Below are 22,723 nucleotides of genomic sequence, written 5' to 3'. Positions count from 1 at the left end.
CAGTTTCACACAAAGGGGGGTTGCTGGTGGAGCGTGTGTGCTCTACAGACACCTGGGGGTGGAGGAGGACAAAGCACGGAGGGGGCAGAGAGTTTAAGACCAGAAATGAGATGGAAGAAAAATAGTTTGTACAAAAAACACTCGAAAGTGTGTAAAGGAGTGAAGGTGTCGGAAAGAAATTACCTCGGGTTCGTAAATAAATTAACTCGGGAGTGCAACACGACAATAACGGGCCAAATGACCTCATCACCATCACAGTATAAAATTAAAACCCATTTTCAGGTACATCGAGGTTAAAAATCTGACTGTAGAAAGTTTTGTTGTGATTAACCTTGGGACCTCAAAGCAGCATGATCACAAACAGCAAAACAACTCACCTTGTTGTGATGTGATTGTTCGAGGGTTCAACCGTTGGCATGTGGCGGTTTGTAGATGGTGTCACGTGGGTCATTTTTTGTACAAACTATTTTTTCACCCTTGAGAGTTATGTTGTTAGATGAGCAGTAAAATTCCCTTTAAATCTATGTATAGGTTGTCTTTGTACTATTTTTGGTTTTTGAATAATTAGTGAATTTCAGAGGTCACATGACTCCCTCTTTTCCGAACTTACCGATCATGGTAACGCCCTAATTAAGAGTTTTTTCACATCTGATAACATTTTTGACGATCTGAGGTCACAATGTCACTAATTATATCGGTATCCATGTTGAAATCCGATAAAAATTGGGCTTTTTATAAAGCTTTGTATATGTGGATCAACCCTTGGAGATCATGGTGACAGGTGGCAGCTCGGATGTCTATAAATTATGAATTGTGAGAAAATAACTGTTTTAAACCCCTATTTAGGTGCAGGGTGGTAAAAGATATTTTCCTATAATGTTTTGTGGCGATTAATCTTGGGAGCTGAGAGGAGTAGATTCACAAAGAAACAAACAAACAAACGGACATTTTGCTTTTATATTTACTTTCCACGGTACTCCTACAGGCCTCCGTCTGGCCATCCTTATCTCCTTGAGATACCGAGTTTGATTTATCTTGAAGTATCAAGCATCTTGAAGTCAGGTTTTTGTGTTTCATTCGCCTAAAACATTTATGTGATGCACTCCCTTTCTTCCCAGTGTGTCCGCATCCTGGCAATCTGCGAGCGGTGCCTTCTTGTCTCGCGGTGTCCGGCAGCGTACGAATGTGCACGCCTTGAGAGGGTCTGGATCCCTTGCTTGGATTCCAGCACCGAACTGGTGAGATTTCCAGATGCCAAGAGAAGGTTATTGGTTCATATAAGAGGATCTCTTGTCTGATTGCACGTGCTTCTTGGCCATCAGGGATTTCTACTGAAACCTTCACGGTACAGAACGCATATCGTGACTGGCATTGTGAAGAACGTAAGTGTTTTCTTTTCTTTTAAAAACTCTTCACGTCATTTATTTGGAACATTTGATTTTAAAAAGTTTGGCTAGGAAGTGTCTCATGACACTTGTTGATTCCTTAACGTAGCCATTTTGGCAGAATGCCATTTCCTGTTTGAATAACTATTGTTTGCTTGTTATCCCGCGCACGCGAAGCGAAAAGCGGGGTTAAGCAACTGGTTAATGTCTGTCCGTACGTCTGTCTTGTCAATTTATGATCGAGGAACGACTTCTTTTAATTGAATGTTATATTTTGAAAACGAATCGGTACATGAATAGAAAGACAAGTTTGCCATTTTACAGTACTAGTACACCCGCTCACTACAGGAGCAGCAGGATCATTCCTCTTTGGCACATATATAGATTACAGACGATCTATGGTCGGGTCTCAAGAACATTGGGTGTGTGTTCATTTACCAAGTTTCTTGTGGAGAGATCGCCAAGTGGTTTAAGCATTCGAGCAAGCACTCCATTCAAAACTGTTAAGGAATGCCTGGCATGGCAAGCGCTAGCTAGCTGCTTGGTAACTGAGCACACCCCAGGCTTCCTCCTTTTCAGTTTCGTGTTAAACAGCAGGAGCGAGTTTCAAACGTTTGCTATGAAAAACACCACGTTAGCGACAGGAAGGGTCATGTTATTAACCCAACCCTTGTGGGGTATATAGAGTACCGTATATCTTTGCTCAGTTCAGGTCAGGTATGGGAGCATGCGCCGGAGCAATGCGTCGCCACATCCACTTTCCGACGGTACTCCTAGAGGCCTCCTTCTGGCCATCCCCCAGGCTGATGCCTGGGCCATCCCTACCTCCTTGAGATACCGATCAACCTGCTGCAACCACGAGGCACGTGGTTGGCCCGTTGGCCTCCTTCACTCATGAGGCTCCCTTGCTGAGAGTATCTGGTGAGTTGGATCAGCATCCGGAAAATGAGCCACATGTCCATACAGCCGCAGCTGATGCTCACGGACCATACAGGTAACAAATATCATCTGAGTCTCTCTCAGCAACCGCTCATTGGACACAAAGTCCGACCAGCCATAGCCAAGGATTTTCCAAAGAGACTTGGTTCCGAAGGAGTTAAATCTCATTCTGTGGCTCTTGGTGAGGGTCCAAGTCTCGCATCCGTAGAGCAAGACTGGAAGCACCAATGACTTAAAGACTCTGACTTTCGTCCTCCGACATAAATACCGACAGCGCCACACCCTGTGATCCAGTGAATCCATGACTCCCCTAGCCTGTCCCAGATGTCTATCAACCTATGGCTCACAACATGTGGAGACATGAATAACACTGCCAAGGAAGTGAATCTCTTCGTGACCTCAACATCTTCACCACAAACAGGCACAGACAAGACAGCAGCATCCAATATGTCATTGAAAGCCTGGATCTTGGTTTTGACCCAGGAAATTTGTAATCCCAGCTGCTCCACCTCCTCATTCAGTGCCTGGAGGGCCCCCATTAAGAATATCCAGCGTCTCCACAAAGATGACTGCATCATCTGCGAAATATCTGTCAGAGATCTTGACACTCCCAAACGATGCATCGCAGCCTGACCTCTTCGACATCCTCCCCATAATCCAGTCAATATAAGTGCTGAAGAGTGTGGGAGCCAGTACACACCCCTGCCGAACTCCAGTAGCAATTGGAAATAAGTCAGAGATGGAGCTACCACACCTCACAGCACTCTCAGTACTAGAGTACAGTTCAGAGATCAGATTGATCAGCATTGGTGGCACCCCATGAAGACCAAGAATCCTCCAGAAGGCATCCCGATTTAACGAATTGAACGCTTTGCAGAGATCAACATAGGCTGCAAGCAGCCCCTGACGAAACTCTCACTTGCGTTCGGTCGAGGACCCAAAGTGCAAAGATACGGTCAATCTCTGACCTCTTTGGTGTAAAGCCCGACTGCTCTGGTCGCTGGTGCTCGAGCAGATGGTGGTGAACCGTCTCAAGAATGATCCAAGCAAACACCTTGCCTGGCACCGAGAGTAGCGTCACCCCTCGGTAGTTGTTGCAGTCCTGGTGATCACCCTTCCCTTTCCAGATGGGGACAACAAGGCCCCTCTTCCAGTCAGTTGGGATGATGCCTGTGCTCCAAAAAAGCACAGAACTGCATGCAGCGACTCAAGTACAGCATTTCCACCAGCCTTGAGAAGATCAGCATGGATGCCACAAATCCCAGGAGCTTTTCCCCCTTTCAACCGGTTCACCGCCACCTGTGTTTCCACAAGTGAAGGCAGTTCACAGTTAATTTTGGGGGTCAGCATTTGGGATAGCAACACCCCTGACATCCAACTCAACAGCCAGTGTGTCAGCCTGATACAGCCACTCAAAGTAACCGGCCCAGTGGGCCTTCACTTCAGACTCCTCTGTCAAGAAGCCACCACCTTCTGCTCTAACTGCAGTACACCTCGGGACAGGCTTAGAGTAACGCAATGCATGGATTCCTCTGTAAACAGACTGAGAATCACATGACCACAAGTGATGCTCTACTCTTTCACAGATTCCTCACACATAGTCCTCCTTGTCTGGCCTCAGCTCCCGGAACAGTACAGCTCTGTTATCGAGCCTGGCCCTGCGACTCTGGTCGATGGTATTAAGCGTCCCCTGAGAGAAAAAGTTTTTCTTCGCCTGGCGGTGGGTCCCAAGACAGCCACCGGCAACATCAAGGATGGTGGTCTCGAAGGCACTTCACAACTCTTCAGGATCCCCCGAAGCATTCAGACTCCCCAATTCCCCACTCAACCTGCTCGCAAACTCCTCAGCTACCCTCTCCTCCTTGAGCTTGCCCAGATCCAACCAAGGCTGGGATGATAGCATTCTCTTGGAATTCAGCTGCAACTTCAGAGTCGCTACAACAAGCCTGTGGTCAGTGTTGAGGAACTGAGCATTCCGGTAGACCCTGCAGTTCTGGAGCATCCGCCATCGACCATCAATGAGAACATGGTTAATCTCCTTCGCCACAACACCAGCATTGGAATACCAAGTCCAGCTATGAGGCTGTGGGTGCTGAAACCAAATAGCCAGCCACCCTAAGTCCATGACTTCTTGCAAAGCTGAGGAACTTAGTGCTATTCTGGTTCACAGTCCCAGATCCATGGGGACCAACACATGTCTCATAACTATCCCTGTCAGTGTCAGTCGATGCATTGAAGTCCCCCAAGACTAGAAGAGTATCTCTCCTTGGGCGCTGATCAACCACAGACTCGAGCGTGGCGTAGAATGCCTCCTTCACAGTGAGATCACTTTCCTCAGTCGGAGTACATACAGACACCAGGGAAATGACACCCAAAGAGTGATGAATCCTCAGTCTCATAATACACTCATTGACCGGTGTTACCTCGACTATCATGGGAGTCAGCATTTTGGACACAGCTATAGCAACTCCTTGGGCATGGTAACTGCCAAAGCGACCAGACCAGTAGTAGGTGTAACCACCCACCATTATCTCACCACTATCCGGCCACTGAACCTCAGAAAGTGCTGCAACACTGATGTTCAAACGCTGGAGCTCAGATGATAGCAGAGACAGGTGATCATCCTCTCTTAGAGTGAGAACGTTCCAGGCACTCACCCGAAAGGACCGCCTTACCCAAGGAGACCGTCGTCTGGTGGACGACACCTCTGCACCACCCCGACACACACCTCCACAACCCAACCCAGGAAAGTTACCCCATGCTTTCCCTCCTATTATCAAAGAACGGGGGTCCTGAAGGCTTTGCCCCAATCCCGTCATCCGGTGAGCTGCCCTGCGATAGGCAGCTGCACAGGAGGTACTCCCACCGAGTGGGTTTTCTTTAGTTGTGTTATTTGTGCATGTTGTGGAATGACATGTTTTTATGGTGGCTGGAGTGCAAATCCTGCCACCATCCTCCTGGAAAGCAGTAACCCAACTGCAGGAGGACGTCCGGCGTCCGCACACACAGTTGGTTACCAGATATGGATGGCCGTTGGCTCATAGGGAGCTCCTCCGCCCTTTGACAGGTCTTGTTTTAGCCCTGGTAGGTGTCCATATCCAAACACCCTCTGGGGGTGACTAGGCCAGGTGGAAAAAACAAACAAAAAAACCTTTTTCCTACCCCCAGAAAAATGTGTGACTATTCTTAGTCTGGCTCGTACCCGTTGACCTGCCTGGAGCAAAGCTTCCGCCAGTATAGCCCAAATGGTGGTGGGGAATGGTTTATGCACACGTACATCTGCTTTATGTGTTTCACATGATGCTTTTCCTACTGTTATGGGCGCAGGGCTGGTAGGAAATGGTTTATGCATGGCTGGAAGTGGTTTTATGCGTGATGCATGGAAAATGATTTTAGAACTGTTATGCATGCGGCTGGTGAGGGATGCTTTTTGTGCCCGCAGAAAAGTACTAATATGTAAAGCACAGGTCCGCGAATGTCGAAGTAGGTCACATTTTATGACCCGTGAATACGCGGAGTCCGCGACTGTCAGGGTTCCATGGTGTATATTTGAACACTGTGTGGGGTATCGTGTTCTATGCACTCTCTCGTTTGTTTGTATTTTGGGGCATTCTTTACCCCCTTAAATCACAGCTATGATGGCGAGCTGATGAAAATGATTTTGAGTGCCCATCAATCATGGGTATGGAATTTGGTTGAGGTCATCATTTGATGAGGTTTATCAACATTGCTAATGATTATTATTATCTTGTATAGTATGCATGTGCATGTGTCCGCATCTCTATATTTTTGGTTTATCGTATACATTCACGTGAAAAAGTAAGTACACCCCATGTAAAGTTTTGAATTTTTCAACATATTTCAACATATGTTGAACATTTCAACATTTTTTTTTTGTATACATAATGGAGGCTCGTGAAAGAGCTAACATTTATCACACAAACAAATCAACCAAACAGACAAAATATATAAAAAGAGGGAGCGGAAGACAAGATGGGGAGAGAAGGGGAAGCACACAAACACAACATTTGAGAGCAGGGAGATGTGTGGGAGGGAGAGGGCTTGGGGGGAGGAGGCGTGGGAAGGGGGGGGGGGGGGGGAGGTGGGAGAAGTATAAACACAAGGACACCAAGGACTTCCAGGAAAGAAGTTGGTATTTCAAAAAAGTGGATTTGGGGTGAAATTAGCAGGGGTAGAAAAGAACTTGGGAACCTTCAATGCAGCAGAGGTTTTTTGTAGGCTTCCCCAGATCTGTGCCTTGACACAATCCTGTCTCTGAGCTCTGCAGGCAGTTCCTTCGACCTCATGGCTTGGTTTTTGCTCTGATATACATTGTCAGCTGTGAGACCTCATATAGACAGGTGTGTGCCTTTCCAAATCATGTAAAATCAATTGAATTTACCACAGGTGGACTCCAATCAAGGTGTAGAAACATCTCAAAGATGATCAAGAGAAATGGGAGGCACCTGAGCTAAATTTCAAGTGTCATAGCAAAGGGTATGAATACTTATGTCGATGTGATATTTCAGTTTTTTCTTTTTAATAAATTTGCAAAACTTTCTAAAATCCTGTTTTCTCTGTCATTTTAGGGTATTGAGTGGAGATTGATGAGGGAAAACATAAATTTAAACGATTTCAGCATAAGGCTGCAACATAACAAAATGTGAAAAAGTGAAGGGGTCTGAATACTTTCTGAATGCACTGTATATACAGTCACGTGAAAAAGTAAGTACAACCCATGTAAAGTTTTGACCTTTTCAACATATTTCAACATACAGCTATTTGATCTTCATTTCAACAATATTGATAGATAAAGGTGATATAATACAACAAATATCATGAAACATTTACATTTTGTCGTCCATTGTATAATTTAAATAAACATAAATGCAAATTTCGCATGTGGAAAAAGTAAGTACACCCTTGGCTCCAATAGGTGGTATTGCCCCCTTTGGCAAAAACAACCTCAAGTAGGCGTTTCTTATAACTGTCGACCAGTCTCTGACATCGACTGGGAGAAATTTTTGCCCACTCCTCCATGCAGAATTCTTTCAGCTGTGCGATGTTTGAGGGGTTTCTTGCATGCACAGCTCGTTTCAAATCCCCCCACAACATCTCGATGGGATTTAGATCCGGGCTTTGACTTGGCCATTCCAGAACCCTCCATTTCTTTCTTTTCAGCTAGTCCTTGGTGGATTTACTGGTATGTTTAGGGTCATTGTCATGTTGAAAGGTCCACCTTCGGTTGAGCTTCAACTTTCCGACAGATGGCCTCACATTATCCTCAAGCACCCTCTGGTACAACGAAGAATTCATAGTGGATTATATGATGGTGAGCTGCCCAGGCCCTGATGCAGCAAATCTGCCCCAAACCATAATATTTCCACCACATGCTTTACAGTTGGTATCAGGTTCTTGTGGTCAAATGCTGTGTTTGGTTTTCGCCAAACATGTCTTCTGGTACTGTGGCCAAATAGCTCTACCTTTGACTCATCTGTCCAGAGCACATTGTTCCAGAAGTGCTGGTCTTTGCCTCTGTGTTCATTGGCAAACTTTAGTCTTGCCCTGATGTTCTTTCTGGACAGCAAAGGTTTCCTCCTGGCACACCTCCCATGTAGATCAAATTTGTGCAGCCTCTTTCTAACTTTGACCTCAACAGTGGCAAGAGCTATACCTGTAGGGCCCGTGATGACATTCTGGGGGTTCTTAGAGACTTCTTTCAGCATCTTGCATTCTTGCAGTCTGCTCTTGGGCTGAACTTGCTGGGGCGGCCTGGCCTGAACAAGTTGGCAGTTGTTTGGAATCTTCTCCACTTGTAGATGATCTTCCGGACAGTCGAATGATTGATTTCAAATTGTTTGGAGATCTTTTTAAATCCCTTCCCAGACTCGTAGGCATCTATAACCTTCTTTCTGAAGGCCTCAGAGAGCTCTTTTGATTTAGGCATGGTGACGCCGCACACTACAACAACAAAGAGCAAACCAAACGAAATGTCTGAGGTTTAAATAAGACAGAATACTCCAAGATCCTCTCTAATGATGTTCTAATCATTTGCACCTGAGCTGGTGCACCTGATTCTAATTTTAGGTATTTGAAGTAGTGATAAATGTTGGGGTGTACTTACTTTTTCCACATGCGAAATTTGCATTTATGTTTATTTAAATTATACAATGGACTACAAAATGTAAATGTTTCATGATATTTGTTATATTATATCACCTTTATCTATCAATATTGTTGAAATGAAGATCAAATAGCTGTATGTTGAAATATGTTGAAAAAGTCAAAACTTTACATGGGGTGTACTTACTTTTTCACGTGACTGTATATAATATATATACATATATATATAAATTATCTGCAACCGCTCGTCCGATCAATGTGAAACTTTAAACACAGGAGCGACTCCCCATGGAGAAGATTTTATTGATAACTCTGATGTCATAGGTCACATGGTATGGCAGCCTTATTGAATTAAACGAAAAAAAATTGGACATCATGTTCTACAAACCGCTGAACGAAAGAAATTGAAACTTGACATATGTCATCAACTACCCATGGGGGTATATAGGGTGATAGTGATGACATCATCAGTTAAGTGGTATTCCAGCCATAATTCGTTGATCAAAATCCTTATCCGAAAAATCTGAAACTTTATGCATCTGATTTATGACCTGATGCGAGTGAAGATTTATATTTATGACGTCATTGGAAATGTGGTCTGGTGGCCATATTGGATTGAAAATAAAGGACATTTAAAAAACTTATTCTCCAGAACCGGTTAACAGATTGATGCAAAACTTTATGCATATGATCGACTAGCCATGGGGAATATACCATATTTAGATGCAAAAGTATTTACACGGTTATACGTTTAAAAAAAGTTCCAAAAATTGCAACTGAGGACTATACTCATGTACAGGTTAAACGGTGCAGTATTTTACCATACAGCACGTGACATAACCACAGGGGAACAACTATCGGGGATGCCTCTTCATGGTGGTTGTACCCCCAATGCAAGTTGGGGGCCAAATCTTCCCCAATCTTCCTTGCTGACTGGGTTTGTCAGGGCAGCGCGGTCACAGTCAGAGTGACAATCGGTCCCCATGGATCAGCCCTTTCTCTCCTGCCTTTCTCTCTTTTGCTCTCTCTCTCTAACTCTGTCATGGCCCTGACTTTGTGAAGGCGGGGGTACCCCATCCTGGATGTGGTGGATCTCTGGGTCGCTCCTGCAAGATCGATCAGCTGTCTCCATGCCACGGACTTGTTCAAAAGAGCAGTCTGGGTTGATACAACAACAACAACAGCAACAACAGCAACAACAACAACAACAACAGCAACAACAACAACACCAACAACCACCACAGGGGGCAAGTTACCATAAATTATCAAGGAGATACAAAAAGAGGCAGTTTATTTTTTTTTGCAAGTTTAATTGTAATCTATCTATAATGCCAGTAATCTCTGTGTGTCTGTCTGTGACCGCTGTTTCTCGACAACCACGGGTCCGATATACTTGAAACTTGCCAGGTATATTGCTGGGGACCCGAGGATGTGCCTTTTCAAGGTTTCATATTAATCGGACAAGTAGTTAGCGAGCTATGTCCAAAAAACGATTCAACCAATCAGAGAGCAGCGAGCTATCACGTGTGCCGAACGTGGCGAACAGACTCTGCCTCGGACGGCACATTTGAGAGCGTATTCATTTATTTCACGTTGGCAAACTATGTTGGCGTTAAACTATGTTTTAAAACTAATTAAAACTACTTTGCGATTCTTTCGCTTTCCTGCGCGTTTGTGCACGCTATGGCGATTTCTTTACCAAACTCCGCAAGCCGTTCGCTTTGGACCAAACCATTTCATGTAAATAGAGGGGGGGGGTTGTCACCGTACTCGCAAGCCGTTCGCTTTGGACCAAACCATTTCATGTAAATAGAGGGGGGGGGGGGATTGTCACCGTACTCGCAAGCCGTTCGCTTTGGACCAAACCATTTCATGTAAATAGAGGGGGGGGATATCATTTTAGATATATATATAGTACGGGCATGCCCTAGTATCTATAATTACAGTTCTTTCGTATATTTTATGTACAAATGTATAACTAATTCCAAAGCTACTGTATTTAATGTACTTGTAAATCATCTTCCATAAAGCCCACAATGATCACGTAATGCTTGGGGTTCAGGAGATGTCCAAGCGTTACAGAGTGCTATCGGGAGGGGGCAGGAGGGATGTTTCCAGTGTTGTTACGTAATGATAAATCAATCAATGACAACTTTGTTCCTGGGACCCTCTACTTAAAGATGCAAATATCGAGACGCACATTCAATACATTAATGATAAAAGCAAATTTTCCTGGGACCCCCCCCCCCCCACCCCTTCCCATGCCTCCTCCCCCACCCCTTCCCATGCCTCCTCCCCCCTAGCCCTCTCCCTCCCACAGATCTCCCGATGTTCCTGCTCTCAAATGTTGTGTTTGTGCTTCCCCCTCTCTCCCCATCTTGTCTACCGCTCCCCTTATTATATGTTTTATGTGTCTGTTTGGTTTTTTTGTGTGATTAATGTCAGCTCTTTCACGAGGCTCGATCTTGTATACAAAAAAAAAAAAAAAATTCATCATATTTACAAACAACAAGTACAAAAAGTTTTAATTAAAACAAAAGCCGCGTCGATGTTACACAATGCCTAGATGCAGCTGTGCCTATAACGTCGATGTTATAGGCACAGGACATTCCTATTGATTCGATTACTTGATGTTATTTTTGTGCAAAGTGAAAATATATCTCGGCAATTTCCCGTGTGTGGTGACGAATTTTTAATATATCTCGGCATTTTCCCGTCTGTTATTTCAGGCGGTGTATGACTGACCATGCCGCGATTTAAAAAATATATATCTCGGCAATTTCCCGTGTGTGGCGACACGTGAACGAAGCTATGCTCCTCTCTCCACATTATTGTGACGACGTATAAATTAAATATTTCATCGTGACGATTGTCATCAAATGGACGAATTTTAAATATATCTCGGCATTTTCCCATCTGTTATTTCAGGCGGTGTATGACTGAGCATGCCGCGATTTAAACAAAATATATATATCTCGGCATTTTCCTGTCTGTTATTTCGGGCGGTGTATGACTGACCATGCCGCGATTTAAAAAAAAAAATCTCAATGGACTTGAAGTTACAGGCCTTTGAGAATTCATTTCGTTCTATAAAGGGCAACTTTCATCGGATTTTCTTCCCGTTTTTTTTCAACCGAGTCTAAAACTATGTTAGCGACTGTGAAAAATGAAACGATATATCGAATTTGATTTGAAATAAAACTCTGTGAGAGAGGAAGACACCACGGGCCTACAAAACAGGCCTCAAAGCTATGCGAGTTAATAAAATGGTGGATATTTGTTTATATGAAGGCTCTCCCAGAATGGGTGGAGTTATGGTTCCCAGAATGGGTGGAGCTTTGAGGTTTTGTCTTCTCTGCAAGAACAAGAAGAACAACAAGAAGAACAACAAGAAGAACAACAACAACAGCAGAGGGCACTCTATGACCAGCGTCTGCGACGCGGCTAAAAAGGCCTATCAAATTGGAGGAGACGATAACCAGGGAGAGACGTTAAAGGAGTTGGGAACGTCCTGTGGGAGGAGGGATTCTTTTAAACAGATAGTGTCTGGTTTATCGGCAGTGGTTATGTTATGGGTGGTTATGCCTTGTGAAAAAATGAAGAGGAAGAATATATCATTTTGTGATGAAGAAGAACATGTGGCGTGCTGATGCTGGAGAAATAAGGGAATTGAAGCATTTTAATACTTGTTTAAAGGCTTTTAAAGGAAGAAGGAAGAATCATTTTATTCATTGAAGATATTGAGAAAGTGATGGAGGAAAAGGAGAGATGTATAGGAAAAACAAACAAACAAGAGAAGTGGGAAGGCAAAACCTCAAAACCGACATGATAAAGCTGTGGCTATCCAAGTAGGCCTAGGCTGCATGAAAAAAACGATTTCGACAAGTATCGACAACAAGGTACGATCTATTGCAGAAGTTTTTCGACGAAGGTATAAACAGCACACGGACACAAAACTCGATCATACGTATGAAGTTTCGCATCAATCTGTTAACCGGTTCTGGAGAAGAATATATTTTAGGTTTTTATTAATTTGCAATCCAATATGGCCACCAGACAACGTGATCCATGATGGAAATTTAATATCCACTCACACGGATCAGAAATATGACGTTTCAGATTTTTTTCGGATAAGGATTTTGATTCAACCAGTTATGGAAAAAGACAGAAAAACTTAACTTCGATCGAGGTGGAACGAGAGCCGTGGATCCGACGAACACGTGGGCAAACCCGGAACCGGACGCAAGACTTGTGGCTTGAGCTGAAGAAGCCAGACGTGGTGCATGTGATTATGGCCTGTGTTGATGTAAAAGCATGGTACACGTGGTACTTCCTTTATTTGTCTCTATATCCCACCACTTCTCCTTTCCTTGTAGTCCCCTGTGGCACGCTGTCCTCGGGTGAACGTTGGAGATGAAATAGTTCAAGTCAATCATCAGACAGTTGTAAGTATTTTAACCTTTGAGCACTGGCACACTCACAAAGTATTGGCACACAATTATAGCTTGGATTCCTATAATAAAACGGTTCTTCTACGGTAATAATACCTACGGAACTCGATATAATAAAACGGTAATAAAACGGTAAAAAGCTTCTGCCCCAATAATGTACAAAAGTTTCTACAGCAAGATTTTGGTGTTTTCGTGTTTTGGGCCAAACAAGTTCCAAATGGGTCACATGTTGGGTGAAGGTGGTGGTGGAGATTGTGTCGTCAAGCGATGTGATTCAAAGGAACATGTATGGCATGTCCTAATACTTGAAGTGTTTGTGCTTGAAGTGATATGATCTGATACTTGAGGTATGATAGTGATACGTGCTTGAAGTTTTACTCCAAGGTCCGCCGCGTTCTCCAGGTCGGGTGGCAGGTGAGCAAGCTGGTGGAGATTCTACAAGCGAACCCCGACGGTGCTGAGGTCACGGTGAAAATGTACCCGAGTCATCTCCGGTCATCTGCTCTCGTGATCGAGATGGACCTAGAGGACCGTGATATGAGGATCGTACAATCGAGAAATCCCCGGCCTTTATTTCCACCGCCGTCCTCACTTCCGTCGTTGTTTTCGTCGAAAAATGTTGATGACGGTGGGAGTTTTGACTCTCAGGTACCGACACCAGCACAGCCTTTTCAGCAATTCATGGGGAAAATCGATGATGGACACCTACCAAAGCCTTTGGATTCACCGCCTCCCATGGATCGAGCACACCTGGCGTCTCACCTGCTCTCCTCGGATTCCTCTGCATCTGCCTCTCAGAAGCTCAGAAGAAGGAAACTAGTGAACAGAGAGGTGAGGACAACCACACATGTTCTCCACAACATCCCACTTGAACCAGGCCATAGAGAACTGAACAATGACGGAATTCTATTTAACCCGGGAATGTGTTATATTTACCTCCGCCACCGAAGGTAGATGGAGGTTGTGTTTTCTTTCACCCCTGTCTGTTTGTCCATCTGTTTGTGAACAGGATATCTCAAAAAGTTGTGGACAGATTCGAACGAAACTTGGTGGACAGGTTGGGTGTGTGACGAGGAAGAATACATTCGATTTTGCTGAAGATCCGAATTGGGATCTGGATCAGAGAATTATTTAATTTTTCAGGTGATCCTTCACCATTGAGTGACAGGGCCATAAACGATATACAGTATAGGATATTTACTCCCGCTAGGGGGTAATGCATTCGATCGTGTCCGTGTGTGTTCGTGTGTTTGTGAACAAGATATCTGGAAAAGTTCTGAACGGATTTGGATGAAAGTTGGTGGGATGATTGCCCTTGGGATAAGGAAGAATTGATTAGTTTTTGATGAAGCTCAGGATATTATTCCGGATCCAGGAATTTTTTGAAGGATTGTTTACCATTGGAAGATAGGGCCCATTTTTTTTTTACATTATCTTCTATATATTCTATATTTAACATTGTGATATGAAAATACTTCTCATATTTGTTGTAAATGTAGTTTAAACTCGTGGTTATGCGTTAGAGCGGTGTATGTTGTTAGCAACGTCGTCTTCAAGGTTCTTTTTTTTTTCTTTCTAATAAAGACATATTCTGTCATTTTAAAACCACCAAAGTGTGTATTCGGTTTCCCCGTTTCATAAAATGTATCGTTTGATACGTATAATGCTTTAAAACTGTTTTTTTGGGGGGTTTTTTCTTCTTTTTTTTTACCTCAGAAGATATATCAACATTTACCTCAGCGAATGTCAATCGCGGTGTCAGTATTTGATGAACTTATATAGACTTAGGTGAGTTATAAGTGTGACAAGCATGTGCACGGGATTCTTCCCAGAAGAATGAGTGGTCGCATTAGCTTGTACGACTTAAAATGAGCGAGTTTTGTTTTCACGTTTGGGCCAGTTTTACATGTTGTATCCCACATGCCTAAGCCTAAGTCACACATGTCTAAGGAATGAAACGCACGTTTACCTGGCTTACAATTTTATTTGAAGTCACACGTGCCTCAAAATACACTCACTTATATAGAATTGAACGCTGAATCCGAAAATGTAAGTGAAATTGCCTTGTTTTTTAAAACATTATCTTCTATATATTCTAAATATATATCTGTGCAGTGTCTGTCTTGTGTTGTCTTGTCGTGTGTTGTCGCTGAACTACTCCCTCAAACTTTTGTGAAATCGTACTATTCCAACTTGACCCACGGCGGGAGTATGCGCTCCACTGAGTGGCGTTCTAGTTCAAAAAGTTGTGGACAGATTCGAACGAAACTTGGTGGAAAGGTTTGGTGTGTGACAAGGAAGTATAATTTCGATTTTGGTGAAGATCTGAATCTGCATCTAGATCAGAGGATTATTTAATTTTTTAGGTAATTCTTCACCATTGAGTGACAGGGCCATAAACGATATATAGTATAGGATATTTCAAAAAGTTGTGAACAGATTCGAACGAAACTTGGTGGACAGGTTGGGTGTGTGACAAGGAAGAATATATTAGATCTTGGTGAAGATCCGAATCTGGATCTGGATCAGATAATTATTTAATTTTGTAGGTGATTCTTCACCATTGAGTGACAGGGCCATAAATGACATATAGTATAGGATATTTCAAAAATTTGTGGACAGATTCGAACGAAACTTGGTGGACAGGTTGGTTAGATTACAAGAACAAGCCAATTCGATTTTGGTTCCTGTCCGGATCCAGATCTGGCTTATCAGTGGGATACACAACGTAAACTGTTCAACCTGGTGGAGGTACGCTCCCTACCGAGTGCCGTTCTAGTATTTCCTGCTTTTTCACAAAAATCTAAAACAATTGATCCTGGAGGTTTTGTGCACCAGGTTTATTTTATTGCACACGATTCAAGATGTCAAGATTCATTTGGAACCATAACTATCGTCTCTTAGACCATCTTGTCGTACATTGCCAGGTTGATAGCTACACGAGCATACAGTATTCCTGATCTCTAAAGTGACCACCTCATGAAGCTTCCATAGATCTTTGTGCACTTTTGTGATGGGATTTGCTCTTTTGTTAATATACATGGCGGAAACCTGAGAGACTCGGAGGTGGACAGCCAACCTGATCGGAGAGTTGTAGACGAGTATGGATGGAGGGCACAACCATTTTGGGGGATTTGATGGGAGATGATGGAGACACCTTGGAGGTGTGCAGGGGAATGGCTTGCTCGAGTTCCTGTGGCAGGTGAAATAAAGTGGGAAATGTGTTGGAGACATAGGCAGGTAAACAAGGAGATCTCATCAGTTGATGGTGTCTTATGGACGATCGGACAATGCGGTGAAGTCAGAAGAGATCTGCTTTTGTGTTTTTGGGATTAGCAATGTGTCTGCAGAGTAAAGGAGGTCATGTGTCTCAGGTCTTTGGTGGGACAGGAACAAATGAAGCCTCAAGTTTTCGACATACGCTTCAATCAGGCCACAGAATGTAATTGTGCAGCGAAAGTGAATTGATTGAAAACTTCCAAAATCCAGGATCACTGCTGCACTTCCACTCATCCATTCCTCTTTTTTTCGCACTTGTGGAACCAACTTCCACATTCTCTTCAATCTCATTCTTCCCTCCGGGTATTCAAGACAGCTGTTCTCCACCATCTCAGATCATCCCCAATGTAAAACCAGGACCTTTTCTACCTGCGCTAATCCACATCTCTAGCCTACGATTTTCCAAGTTTCCAGTTTTTCCTTCTTCAGAATTCTTTATCCATGCCGTCCACCCTGTGCTTCCTCCTATACCCCTCACTCTTCCCCCCACATCCCTCATTTCTCCAAGTCTTCCTCTATTTTGTCCGTCAACTCCACTATTGGTGTGTTCCCTTCACTCTCTCTCTACGGTTCCTCTTGTTCTGTTATTTCCTGATCCGTTCTATGTCCTAACTCCTCCATGAGCCTCCACTTTCTATACAGAAAAGGTTATGATGGTTTTGTTTGTTTGATTAAAATTGTATTTTGGCAGAGTTTGGTTTTCTTAAGGATCAAAACCATCACCGATACCTCCTCCAAACCTCCTCCGAGTTTGTAAAAACATCCTCGATTCTTCTTCTTCAGGTCAGCATTTCCATCGAGCTCTACCAGTAGCAGCAGCAACACGAAACACACACCTGATTGTGGAATTAATCGATTTAGTTTACCTGGTTCATTTTGATTCTATGCTCGACCGGCTCAGCCTTTTAAGGGTGTAGTACTGGTGAACTTTCCAATATGCCTCTTTTTTAAAAAACTATGTTTTTACGGTTTAGATTCATACGTATTGTATAAACTCATTCAGTATTTCCTTTAAAATATCTAATGTTATCTTTACACGCAATTTACAAGAAATATAATATTTTGCATGAAATTTGTTATAACTTTAAATTTGCATCATTCTTTTGGGCTGAAATTTGGACAGGATATTCAGAATATCACTTCCTTTAAAATGATGAAGGCTTTTGTTTATAGGAGTAGCCATTTTGGATTTATTGAAGGACAACCAAGTTTTATCTGGTAATTGGCATAATTAGCTAATTAGTGAACATTTGACATAATTTCACAAAATCCTCTCATCAGGTAGTAGAGTAACACATGTATAATACATGTACCAAGTTTTGTGTGAAAAGAATGATAGGTGACACAGAAGATAGAAGTAGAAATGTGTTCTTTGTTTTTCCTTGTTTTTTATTGACGGTCTAATTTATGCAAATTATATGCATGTAATATGACAAAGAAGCGTTGAAACTGGTCTGAGGTAAAGCCAAGATTATATCTTTCAAGAAAAACTGAAAACTAGATATTAACTTGACTTTGTTTTTGTGTAAAGGCCTCTCAAAGGTACCTATGTAGTTTTCTCAATTTTTCACAAGTACTACACCCTTAATGACGAATTTGCCAGTTCTAAAAATCGTTTGTTTAATCACGAAGTTGTCAGTTCTAATATTATTTGTTTAATCACGAATTTGTCAGTTCTAAAAATCGTTTGTTTAATCACGAATTTGTCAGTTCTAAAAATCGTTTGTTTCATCACGAAGTTGTCAGTTCTAATATTATTTGTTTAATCACGAATTTGTCAGTTCTAAAAATCGTTTGTTTAATCACGAATTTGTCAGTTCTAATATTATTTGTATAATCACGAATTTGTCAGTTCTAAAAATCGTTTGTTTAATCACGAATTTGTCAGTTCAGAAAATCGTTTGTTTAATCACGAATTTGTCAGTTCTAAAAATCGTTTGTTTAATCACGAATTTGTCAGTTCTAATATTATTTGTTTAATCACGTATTTGCCAGTTCTAAAATTCTTTGTTTAATCACGAATTTGTCAGTTCTAAAATTCTTTGTTTAATCACGAATTTGTCAGTTCTAAAATTCTTTGTTTAATCACGAATTTGTCAGTTCTAAAAATCGTTTGTTTAATCACGAATTTGTCAGTTCTAAAAATCGTTTGTTTCATCATGAAGTTGTCAGTTCTAAAATTCATTGTTTAATCACGAATTTGTCAGTTCTAAAAATCGTTTGTTTAATCACGAATTTGTCAGTTCTAATATTATTTGTTTAATCACGAATTTGTCAGTTCTAAAAATCGTTTGTTGAATCACGAATTTGTCAGTTCAGAAAATCGTTTGTTTAATCACGAAGTTGTCAGTTCTAATATTATTTGTTTAATCACGTATTTGCCAGTTCTAAAACTCTTTGTTTAATCACGAGGTTGTCAGTTCTAAAATTCTTTGTTTAATCACGTATTTGTCAGTTCTAAAATTCTTTGTTTAATCACGAATTTGCCAGTTCTAAAAATCGTTTGTTTAATCACGAATTTGCCAGTTCTAAAAATCGTTTGTTTAATCACGAATTTGCCAGTTCTAAAATTCTTTGTTGAATCATGAAGTTGTCAGTTCTAAAAATCGTTTGTTTAATCACGAATTTGTCAGTTCTAAAAATCGTTTGTTGAATCACGAATTTGTCAGTTCAGAAAATCGTTTGTTTAATCACGAAGTTGTCAGTTCTAATATTATTTGTTTAATCACGTATTTGCCAGTTCTAAAATTCTTTGTTTAATCACGAGGTTGTCAGTTCTAAAATTCTTTGTTGAATCACGAAATTGCCAGTTCTAAAAATCGTTTGTTTAATCACGAGGTTGTCAGTTCTAAAAATCGTTTGTCTAATCACGAAGTTGTCAGTTCTAAAATTCTTTGTTTAATCACGTATTTGTCAGTTCTAAAATTCTTTGTTTAATCACGAATTTGTCAGTTCTAAAATTCTTTGTTTAATCACGTATTTGTCAGTTCTAAAATTCTTTGTTTAATCACGTATTTGTCAGTTCTAAAATTCTTTGTTTAATCACGAATTTGTCAGTTCTAAAAATCGTTTGTTTAATCACGAGGTTGTCAGTTCTAAAATTCTTTGTTTAATCACGAGGTTGTCAGTTCTAAAATTCTTTGTTTAATCACGAATTTGTCAGTTCTAAAAATCGTTTGTTTAATCACGAGGTTGTCAGTTCTAAAAATCGTTTGTCTAATCACGAAGTTGTCAGTTCTAAAATTCTTTGTTTAATCACGAAATTGCCAGTTCTAAAAATCGTTTGTTCAATCACGAAGTTGTCAGTTCTAAAATTCTTTGTTTAATCACGAAATTGCCAGTTCTAAAAATCGTTTGTTTAATCACGAGGTTGTCAGTTCTAAAAATCGTTTGTCTAATCACAAAGTTGTCAGTTCTAAAATTCTTTGTTTAATGACGAAATTGCCAGTTCTAAAAATCGTTTGTCTAATCACGAAGTTGTCAGTTCTAAAATTCTTTGTTTAATCACGAAATTGCCAGTTCTAAAAATCGTTTGTCTAATCACGAAGTTGTCAGTTCTAAAATTCTTTGTTTAATCACGAAGTTGTCAGTTCTAAAAATCGTTTGTTTAATCACGAGGTTGTCAGTTCTAAAATTCTTTGTTTAATCACGAGGTTGTCAGTTCTAAAATTCTTTGTTTAATCACGAATTTGTCAGTTCTAAAAATCGTTTGTTTAATCACGAGGTTGTCAGTTCTAAAAATCGTTTGTCTAATCACGAAGTTGTCAGTTCTAAAATTCTTTGTTTAATCACGAAATTGCCAGTTCTAAAAATCGTTTGCCTAATCACGAAGTTGTCAGTTCTAAAATTCTTTGTTTAATCGCGGATTTGCCAGTTCTAAAAATCGTTTGTTTCATCATGAAGTTGTCAGTTCTAAAAATCGTTTGTTCAATCACGAATTTGCCAGTTCTAAAAATCGTTTGTTTAATCACGAAGTTGTCAGTTCTAAAATTCTTTGTTTAATCGCGGATTTGCCAGTTCTAAAAATCGTTTGTTTAATCACGAAGTTGTCAGTTCTAAAATTCTTTGTTTAATCGCGGATTTGCCAGTTCTAAAAATCGTTTGTTTCATCACGAAGTTGTCAGTTCTAAAAATCGTTTGTTTAATCACGAATTTGCCAGTTCTAAAAATCGTTTGTTTAATCACGAAGTTGTCAGTTCTAAAAATCGTTTGTTTAATCACGAATTTGCCAGTTCTAAAAATCGTTTATTTAATCACGAAGTTGTCATTTCTAAAAATCATTTGTTTAATCACGAATTTGCCAGTTCTAAAAATCGTTTGTTTAATCACGAAGTTGTCAGTTCTAAAAATCGTTTGTTTAATCACGGATTTGCCAGTTCTAAAAATCGTTTGTTTCATCACGAAGTTGTCAGTTCTAAAATTCTTTGTTGAATCATGAAGTTGTCAGTTCTAAAAATCGTTTGTTTAATCACGAGGTTGTCAGTTCTAAAATTCTTTGTTGAATCATGAAGTTGTCAGTTCTAAAAATCGTTTGTTTCATCACGAAGTTGTCAGTTCTAAAATTCTTTGTTGAATCATGAAGTTGTCAGTTCTAAAAATCGTTTGTTTAATCACGAAGTTGTCAGTTCTAAAATTCTTTGTTGAATCATGAAGTTGTCAGTTCTAAAAATCGTTTGTTTAATCACGAAGTTGTCAGTTCTAAAATTCTTTGTTTAATCGCGGATTTGCCAGTTCTAAAAATCGTTTGTTTCATCACGAAGTTGTCAGTTCTAAAATTCTTTGTTGAATCATGAAGTTGTCAGTTCTAAAAATCGTTTGTTTAATCACGAGGTTGTCAGTTCTAAAATTATTTGTTGAATCATGAAGTTGTCAGTTCTAAAAATCGTTTGTTTCATCACGAAGTTGTCAGTTCTAAAATTCTTTGTTGAATCATGAAGTTGTCAGTTCTAAAAATCGTTTGTTTAATCACGAATTTGTCAGTTCTAAAAATCGTTTGTTTCATCACGAAGTTGTCAGTTCTAATATTATTTGTTTAATCACGAATTTGTCAGTTCTAAAAATCGTTTGTTTAATCACGAATTTGTCAGTTCTAAAAATCGTTTGTTTCATCACGAAGTTGTCAGTTCTAATATTATTTGTTTAATCACGAATTTGTCAGTTCTAAAAATCGTTTGTTTAATCACGAATTTGTCAGTTCTAAAAATCGTTTGTTTAATCACGAATTTGTCAGTTCAGAAAATCGTTTGTTTAATCACGAAGTTGTCAGTTCTAAAAATCGTTTGTTTAATCACGAATTTGTCAGTTCTAATATTATTTGTTTAATCACGAATTTGTCAGTTCTAAAAATCGTTTGTTTAATCACGAATTTGTCAGTTCAGAAAATCGTTTGTTTAATCACGAATTTGTCAGTTCAGAAAATCGTTTGTTTAATCACGAAGTTGTCAGTTCTAATATTATTTGTTTAATCACGTATTTGCCAGTTCTAAAATTCTTTGTTTAATCACGAGGTTGTCAGTTCTAAAATTCTTTGTTTAATCACGTATTTGTCAGTTCTAAAATTCTTTGTTTAATCACGTATTTGTCAGTTCTAAAATTCTTTGTTTAATCACGAATTTGTCAGTTCTAAAAATCGTTTGTTTAATCACGAGGTTGTCAGTTCTAAAATTCTTTGTTTAATCACGAATTTGTCAGTTCTAAAAATCGTTTGTTTAATCACGAGGTTGTCAGTTCTAAAAATCGTTTGTCTAATCACGAAGTTGTCAGTTCTAAAATTCTTTGTTTAATCACGAAATTGCCAGTTCTAAAAATCGTTTGTTCAATCACGAAGTTGTCAGTTCTAAAATTCTTTGTTTAATCACGAAATTGCCAGTTCTAAAAATCGTTTGTTTAATCACGAGGTTGTCAGTTCTAAAAATCGTTTGTCTAATCACGAAGTTGTCAGTTCTAAAATTCTTTGTTTAATGACGAAATTGCCAGTTCTAAAAATCGTTTGTCTAATCACGAAGTTGTCAGTTCTAAAATTCTTTGTTTAATCACGAAATTGCAAGTTCTAAAAATCGTTTGTCTAATCACGAAGTTGTCAGTTCTAAAATTCTTTGTTTAATCACGAAGTTGTCAGTTCTAAAAATCGTTTGTTTAATCACGAGGTTGTCAGTTCTAAAAATCGTTTGTCTAATCACGAAGTTGTCAGTTCTAAAATTCTTTGTTTAATCACGAAATTGCCAGTTCTAAAAATCGTTTGCCTAATCACGAAGTTGTCAGTTCTAAAATTCTTTGTTTAATCGCGGATTTGCCAGTTCTAAAAATCGTTTGTTTCATCATGAAGTTGTCAGTTCTAAAAATCGTTTGTTTAATCACGAATTTGCCAGTTCTAAAAATCGTTTGTTTAATCACGAAGTTGTCAGTTCTAAAATTCTTTGTTTAATCGCGGATTTGCCAGTTCTAAAAATCGTTTGTTTAATCACGAAGTTGTCAGTTCTAAAATTCTTTGTTTAATCGCGGATTTGCCAGTTCTAAAAATCGTTTGTTTCATCACGAAGTTGTCAG

The 22,723-nt window shown here is 40.2% G+C and overlaps 1 protein-coding gene across 5 annotated transcripts in view; it reads left to right on the top strand.

Annotated features, from left to right (window-relative positions):
• The window catches only part of CNKSR1 (connector enhancer of kinase suppressor of Ras 1), a 153,756-nt gene that overhangs the window by 41,379 nt on the left and 89,654 nt on the right, over positions 1-22,723 (top strand). For all 5 annotated transcript variants that reach the window (XM_068116429.2, XM_068116427.2, XM_068116431.2 and 2 more), the window contains 4 exons: positions 1,119-1,238; positions 1,323-1,382; positions 12,824-12,892; positions 13,301-13,729. In XM_068116429.2, coding sequence (XP_067972530.2) covers positions 1,119-1,238; positions 1,323-1,382; positions 12,824-12,892; positions 13,301-13,729 — 678 coding nt within the window. The remainder of the gene's footprint in view (positions 1-1,118; positions 1,239-1,322; positions 1,383-12,823; positions 12,893-13,300; positions 13,730-22,723) is intronic.

This window comes from Myxine glutinosa, chromosome 5 (assembly GCF_964187855.1).
Source record: "Myxine glutinosa chromosome 5, kmMyxGlut1.1, whole genome shotgun sequence".
Taxonomy (NCBI): domain Eukaryota; kingdom Metazoa; phylum Chordata; class Myxini; order Myxiniformes; family Myxinidae; genus Myxine; species Myxine glutinosa.
The sequence above is the reverse complement of the archived record's forward strand: the minus strand, read 5'-3'. Positions and strand labels throughout refer to the sequence as shown.